This window comes from Microtus ochrogaster, chromosome 4 (genome assembly GCF_000317375.1).
Source record: "Microtus ochrogaster isolate Prairie Vole_2 chromosome 4, MicOch1.0, whole genome shotgun sequence".
In the NCBI taxonomy this organism is placed as follows: Eukaryota; Metazoa; Chordata; class Mammalia; order Rodentia; family Cricetidae; genus Microtus; species Microtus ochrogaster.
In genome coordinates, this window is record NC_022011.1 from 86,290,443 (window position 1) to 86,298,688 (window position 8,246).

Sequence of the window (8,246 nt, forward strand, 5' to 3'; positions counted from 1 at the left end):
TACTCAGAGCTGGTATCACGGGCACACACTAGTACTCAGAGCTGGTATCACGGGCACACACTAGCACTCAGCATTTTACACAGTTAAGAATCAGAACAAGTCCTTATGATGCGAGGCAAAGACTTTACTGATGGAACCTCCCCAGCTCCCTGCTTTCAGTTTTGAAATCTTCTATGGATACTTTTCCTCTAAAGATCTCTTGCCATTTATATCTCTAATGGCAAAAAGACTTTTAGTTGATTCCCTGCCAACACCCTGGTTCACATGTCTGGTGTGACGGACGGCTCAACTTTAATTTGCTTTAATCTGCACAGCTTGGCACCCTCACTTGCGTTTACAATCACTGTCTGTGGACAGGACCCATTCTGGAAAGGAATATAGTATTGTAGACCCATCAAGCTAAGTACATTGCACAGGGAGACGTGCGTCCCGTGCATCTACAGGATGACTCTGCATTCCAGAAGACCCTACAGCAGGTGTTCTTACTTTAGGAAAAGTAAGACCTAGAGGCGTTCATAGCGCATTCTGTATGAAGGACATTTGAGAGGAAGACCCATGGAAGGTTTGTGGGCAGATCAAAGGAACCTGAGACCTTTGGACAGGTGGCCTGACATGGGAAAGGAAGAGAGCAGACAAGAGAACACTTTGCTCTTCTGAGTTTTCAAAGGCATCTGTCTCCACAGTGCCTAGCACCTCCCCGATGATCCGATGGGAAGAACCAGGGGCTGTCCTCCCAGCCTGTAAGAGCACTCCACTGAACTGTTCGGAAGAGAGGCACTTCCACCCTGTTGGTTATTAAGTCTTCACGTGAACAGCAGGCTAGACAGCATGGGCACCCATGGCACCATGACAAACAGGTTGTGCTTATGATCCAGTTCCTTGGAAAGCCCATGGGTCTTGCAGAAGAGGCATTTTTCTGAAATTCAAACTGCCTAGGCACTTCTGGTACTAGTTTCTGGTATTTTGGAGGGAAATACATTTAATGTCTCTTTGTCTCAGTTTCCTCAATGGTAACATAAGATTTGAGCAGATGATTGTTAAATCCCTCCCAGCACTAAATTCTATACCTCTAAATGCTGGTGTCCAATGCCTTCGTCATCTACCAAATAGTTCCACGACTTCAGGCAAGTCTTTTAATCCTCTGGGCTGCCATTTAACCTTAGGAGTTTTAGGATATTGCGGTGGATTTAGCTCCAGCACCCAGCCTGGGGATAAAGTGCCAGCACTAATCTGTCAGCTGTGCTGTATACATCGTGCCCGTGGGCTCGTCTAATGCCGTCTGCGGCATTTGGGGGTCAGGATAAACGAGAAGCACTTGGCTGTCTCTAGGAGAAAGCTCCTGTGATAAAGATGTTTTGGTAATTAGTCAGCAGGACTGTTTTTTTTCCCCCCCAACTCAAATACTTTTCTGAGGAAGACTCGGTATTTAAGGGTTTTGGGACTGAGAACAGTGGTTCAGGGTTTCTTGGGGAAGGGGGGGGGGGAGCTTCCTGTTATCTGACCACTGGAGGTTTCGGAGAATCATTACATCTGAGCTAGATGCACACAGCAGAGACAATAAGGGTCTAAGTGTGATTGAGCTGCTTGAAAATGGAAATGAAAATTACCCCTGTCCTTTTATTACGCTGCTGCTCCAGCTGCAGCAGACTGGGTAAGAAGCCATGTCGATGTGGATCCCTGACAGCTGTAACTGTGGCTCTCCACTTGCATTCTAAATGGCTGGTGATCTAGTTAGCGGGTCTTTCAATTTATTTAAAAATAAAAGTCACTCGTCAATGAAAATAACTTGTATTTGCTTTATTTAAAGACATTCGCTTCTTCTAATAAGAATAGATAAAAGCAAGATGAAACCTTTTTATGAGGTATAGTATAAATGATAAGGGTGGCCGTTTTAGCAGCAATGACTTTTGTTACCGAGTCTTTATTAAATGTGTTTAACACATAATGCAGGAAAATATGCAGAACTTAAAAACCAATAGTATTATTATATCCGGTCAAAAATACTTAAAATCATAGATTTTTTGAGACATTTATCTAATAGTATTTATATTTCAGCAGGATTCAGTGTCTTAGTCCAGATGCCCAGAAATACCATGTGGAGTTAGTCTATGGGAAAAAGATTGTACCTAATTTTATGTATTAATATTTCCTAATAGGGAGTGTAAATAATTTTAAAAACTTCCCATTTTGGTAATACTATAATAAATAAGTAAATAAAATGAAGCGAGATTGATTGTAAAAAGATAATGGGGATGGTAGCAAGATATGGGAGTAGAAGTAGCCTAGGCTAACATGATGGCATTTGCTGGAATTCTCGGGCTTCTGTGAAATGCTGTGACCCCAGGATTCAGCAGAAGGGACACAAAGAAACAAGAGGATGACCAAGCTAGCATGGTAGGGATGAGAAAACTCACATTCAATTTATATCGGAAGACTTGATTTGATAGTGAGGCATAGTAGAGCCATTTTTAAATGAACAACAGCAAATCTCAAAGAAAAAGTAACACATGGCTGAAGCCAAATGCTTCTGTTACCTTACCTCGTTCCTTTCTTCATGGAACAGTGTCTGCTCACTCCTCGGGGGCTCCTTTAGTAGGTCGATGCCATTGTCGTGGAAAACTTCCAAATTTGGGTTCATCTTTGGAACATCTCGCTGCTTTGGAACATCGCCCTGCTGTACAAAGCAGGTTTAGTGAGAGCTCAAGCCAGGAGCACTGAAGAAACAATCCCATATGCTAACCACTTGGAAAAAACGCTATAAGCCAATGGCAGCCTTTCAGCAAACGTATTCCACAGGAGACCAATGTTCTCCCTCCAAGCTTATAGCTCTCATCTTGCCTTGCCCCTTTGGTAAAGCTCATTGCCAGCAAAACCAACTGTTCAAAGGCCTTCTGGAGAATGAAGTGACAGCTATCGTAGGATGCTGCTGCAGGAACACTCTCTGGAGACGGGAATGCTGTGCAGGACAATTTAAGCCATGAGGAGGCCGAAGAGCATCAGTGAGGAAGAAATGATGAGGTCTCCAGAGGAGAAGGAGGTAAGGGAGCCAGAGGATCCACACAAGCAAACTGGGAGACTTGAAAAGAGGAAGAAAACACAGTTGGGAACACAGGCTGTCTCCTGTGACTGTTCCTTGTTCCTGTGTTTCATGGGGCTCAGCCTCAGCCACAGAGGGAGTGGGAGTTTACAAACTGGCAGGGAGGCAGCATCAGAGCCAAGATTTGGGATGAGGAATGGAGGCACAGGTGCCCCAAGTGACAAAACACACAGTTTTAAAACAATGTTTATATTATAGTAGGAAATTGTTGTACACGGATCATGGTATTAGATGGTTATGGAAACAGGCATAATCCCCAAAGTGCTTATTACACTTACTCAGAGAATTTGGGGAGATCCTATTGGGGAAATTCAGCTTTGAATCTCAACTCTAAAATAAAACCAGTTTGTACTACTGAGTGAGCCTCTTGGCACTAATACACACTTGGAATCTAAACCACAATGACAGCTGTTGTGGAAAGAATTCTTGATGTCAAATTAGATGTAACTTCAAATTTCAGGATGATTACTGTGACTCTGGAGACCCAGAGACAGCACCTCTAGCCTCTTTGGACCCTTACCTTCCTTCTGGAACAAGGCAAGCACCGCCTACAATGGTGTATTCTTTGCTCCCAGCACTGGGGAGGCAGAGACACCTGGATCTCTGGGAGTTTGAGGTCAGCTTAGTCTACATAGCGAGTTCCAAGGCAGCCAAGAATTACAGAGAGAGACTTTGTCTTATGAACAAACAAACAAGCAAAACATCTAACAAACAATGGAGATCTTCTCTCGATCTCAAGGCTACTTGGAAACACTGGAGATGGTCTGTACCCAAGCCTTTTTTAAGTGTCAAATTGTGTTACAAATAGATTCCATTTTTATCACTAGTCTAGCCTTTTGAGGAGTTTGTGCATCCTCTTTTTAATAGCTCCCATGTAAGAAGGGGTGAGGTCCTCAGGAATGGATTAGTGAACTTGTAAAAGAGAGCTGAGAGACCCTTTGCCGTCACAGGTCTTAAAGGTTTAGAACGAGGTGACCATGAGGAAGCAGGATTTCCCAAGGTGTCAAACCACCATTGCTTAGATTTCAGACTTACCAACTTCTGCGATAAACAGATTTGTGTGTGTGTGTGTGTGTGTGTGTGTGTGTGTGTGTGTGTGTTTAATTTAAGCACTAATAGGCCTAAATTGTTTAACAGAGCATCTGGAACAGACTGGGTGAGTGTGAAAGATCACAAGTGTTACGGGAGAGCAGCAAGGGAGGAATAAGGAAGATTTATGTGGAGAAAGGGATCTTTCCATTTACACTTGGGTGTTGATAAGATTTTGATAAATAAAAGATCATGTGTTTAAAGTAAAGGTCTAGAAGCTGAAATCACTAAGGGATGTGAGATAGGAACCCGCCATGAATGGAGGAGCACAGCAATTTAGAAGGTGACAGGTCTCAGAGCCAGGGACAGGTCTCCTGGTGAAGGGTTTTCAATATAAAAGGACATGAGCACAGCCATATTTAGGAAGGGGAATCAAACCCAGTATAGGATCAAGGGATCTTAATGACAGATTGAGAATGTAAAAGAGAGTAAAATCCTAACCAAAGGGAGTCCCTAAGTCATGGGGAATAAGAAAATGGGGGGGCAGGCTACGGAAGCACCTCTTCGGAGAACAGAGCTGTGGAAGGAAAGATGGGGGATATCATTTGGAAAGACAAGGTTTCATCAAGCTGAAGATGTACAATAGGAGGGCACTGGAGATGATGCCAAGCAGAGTCGGAGGAAGGGGTTTGCCCGCCTGTACGTGTGAGCAATGGAACAGAGTGAAGTAGAGGCAGTGCTAACAATGACAATGTAAGCTATATGGCTCACTCACACCTGACAAGTAGCTTCACAGCTGTAAAAATAATTACAGAAGGTCAACTGGCTTATATATTAGAAGCATTTAATATGTTTTATTCATTTTTTCAAGTCTTCTCTGAAGAATTTGTGTGTAGATAATACAAAATATTACAAAAGAATGAAAAACCCAAGGATGTTTACTGTAGTGTGTTGTAAAATGATGGGAAGAAAATAAGTTGAAAAACCTAAATGTTTAAAAGAAGGATAATGGCAACTTGGTTATGTAATGACTGAATTAAAATTCCTTCACACTGTCTAAATTGAATAAACACTCAAATTTATGACATGGAAAAACCATGAAAATATTTGCCATGAAATAGATATAATTCTACCTGAACTGCAAGTTCACAACAGTAACGACTAACACAGTTGGGTACCTTCACAGCGGAGCCCCTGGGCCTCTGCAGCATCCATTTAGGAGATTAAACCATTTGCCCAATTTGTGACCCAAGGGTATTCCAAGGCATCTGAGTTCTGATCTAGAGCCTGTGTGAGCTCTTAATGACAGAGCTGTAGCAATTATCCCAAACCACTCTCAGTAAGTTATAAAAACAGCATTAACCACAACATTTCAAAGCATGACAACATATTTTTTCTTTAGTTGGTTCTTGTCTACCATAGCGATCATAAGCATTTACCCTGGGTTTATCTACCATTCCATTTTAATTCCATGAAGGTTATAACAGTTACCTTAATTTTTCCACAATGCTAAATGTTCAGTGCATATAATACCTAAATATTAGTGTTAATTTCTTTGGTGCCATAATCTAGAGGAAGAAAAACCATTCCACCTATTATTTATGAATATAAACATAAGACTCCTTAATACAAATGTGGCTTTGGTTTTAACGGCACACATTCATCCTCTAGGATATGATCCATGAAAATGTAAACGAGACACCTTAATTGTGTTTAGCCCTCATTCCCAGAAACATTTTTCTCTGCAGTGATGGGAAAGAAAGAGGATTAATTATCATAAACCCTCAGATAATTATGTCAGAATGCTAAGAAACAAATGTGTACGTTAAGCCTCCTGAGAATTCATATTAGAACATCTCTGCACCGGAAGACAGTTGATTAACCCATTTCTATTTATATCACTTGATATACATTACATAGATAATACATATCCTAGGAAGAAGAAATCACCTCCAGTTTTTCTTTAAGCTCCACGAGAGACCCACATAACTCAGTGATAGATTCAAGAATCTCCTTGTGTCTTGTTACAGTCTTCTCGGCGTATTTCTGCCCTTCTTCCAGACCTGGGAAGGAGCAAAGAAAAACCTACATGTAAAGGGAATTCTGAACAGAAAAAGAGAAAGAACTAGATGCTAATTTATCCCCCAAGTGTCTTTTGTAAGCACTAGTAGACAGTAAACTCCTAACATACACTGAACAGAATAATCAATGAATGCAGGTATGTTTTTAAAAGCAAAGCCTAATAGTTTAGATATATTTGGATACAGGGTAGTGGGTTGGGAGGGATGAAAGGGTTGGGCATGGTCTCATGTAACCCAGACTAGCCTTAAACTCACTACATAACCTCCACTTCCTATGTGCTGGGATTGTGGTTTGATTAGGAAATATCAACGTAAGCCTTGCATATTGAAGGTTTGGTCCTTCAGAGCTATGTTCAGAGGATGGACTTTTGGGGAGGATCATGAGACCTCTGACTTAATCAGTGGGTTAGTTTGTTGATGAGTTAATAATTGAATTGACTATTGGGAGGAAGTAGGTCCTGTGGAAAATGAGGATGCTTAGAGAAAATGGGTTGCTTGGGGAATATGCCTTTGAAGAGATAAATTGTCCCCAGATGCTTCTCTGTGTGTTTTCTGGCTGTGAAGTGAGCAACCTTCTCCACTATACATTCTTGCTGCCGTAATTATTCTGTTCAACCTAAACCCACAGAAGTGGAGAAGCACAGAGTAGGATGAAGCCTCTGAAACCCTGAGCCAGGTTTACTTGTCACAGTGATGGAAAACTTGCTAGCCTAGGAGTTCTAAAATAAAGACTTCTTTTGCTGTGCCATTGTCTCCTCTATGGAACCCAGCTAACGTTCTTATATTACTGTTCTTAAGATTAGGATTTCTTATTCAAGATAGTCAGAAATTCTTCACCACTTAGAGAATATACACTTCTCAGAATGACATTCAAGGCCTGTCATCATCTGTTTTGAGCCTGCTTATTCCAAATGTATGTGATTTTAATTCTCTGACAAAATTCCAAGCCAATCTGAGCCAGTAAAACATTGAGCCATGCTAAAATATTCCCACATAAAACATAGAATGGGCCCCAATCTCATCTCATCCCACCATCTCATCCCAGTTTCTGAGTTAGAAAAATCAATTTGAAATAGATTAAAGAAAGAAATTCAAGGCCTGGATTTTAAAATCAGTAGAAGAAAGCAAACAATGACAATGTGAGCGGGGATTTCCCAGGAAAACTCCTGAAAGCACAGGAAACAAAAGCAGACATGGACACAGGGGAATGTGTCAGACAGAAAGGCCTCTGCAGAGGGAGCAGTGGAAAAAAGTGCAAGGGCACTTTACAGAATGAGGCAGAACATTTGCCTCTGGTTTACTTTTGATGGGGGCTTAGAATCCCGAAGAACTCCCCAACCAAAACCAACCTGAAAACCAGCAATAACCTGATATATAGAGATGCATACTTTACATTGGTATGGACTTTAGTCTATTGATACAAATTTAAGGTTGATTTTGTTATACTGTGATATGTATTTCTACCCTTGTTTAAGGTATTATGTTTATACAGCTCATTTAAAAATTCAATGTAATTAAAAATTAAAGATTAATAGTTATTTATAATAGTCAAAGTATAGTCTTGTTAGTTATGTCTTCTAGATATAAAGAGATATATTTCAGTTAAATAATCTTCAACACTTCAAAGACCTACAGAATATGGCATTTAAGATGTTTTAAGAAATTAGACTTTTGTCAACAGTGAGACATATCTGCTCCTGGCAGGACCAATTACTTCAAAAGAAAGATGGGCATCAAAGAGTCTCCTTATGGAGTTTGCTAGCCATTTGGGCAAGAAATTGCTCTTGCCTGGATTGCTTGATGGTATGCTGTATAAACTGGACATGCAGGACCCACAGAAATGACTGCTGAACCTGCTGAAGGGTGAGACCGTCCTTCAGGGTTCCTGTTTCATGAAAGAGTCTACTAGACATTCTGCCGAACACAGAAGTGATGGAGGAAGGTCATTGGTTGATTTAATAAAGAAGCTGCTTGACCTGATAGGTTAGAACATAAGTGGGAGGAGCAGAATGCTGGGCGGAAGAGGAAGTGAGGTCAGA

The 8,246-nt window shown here is 41.1% G+C and overlaps 1 protein-coding gene across 1 annotated transcript in view; it reads right to left on the bottom strand.

The window, feature by feature from the left end:
• The window catches only part of Ccdc141 (coiled-coil domain containing 141), a 152,643-nt gene that overhangs the window by 6,543 nt on the left and 137,854 nt on the right, over positions 1–8,246 (bottom strand). Inside the window, exons 21-22 of the mRNA XM_005346624.3 lie at positions 6,077–6,189; positions 2,540–2,674 (exon numbers count right to left, since the gene is read on the bottom strand). Of these exons, the coding sequence (XP_005346681.1) occupies positions 2,540–2,674; positions 6,077–6,189 (248 nt within the window). The remainder of the gene's footprint in view (positions 1–2,539; positions 2,675–6,076; positions 6,190–8,246) is intronic.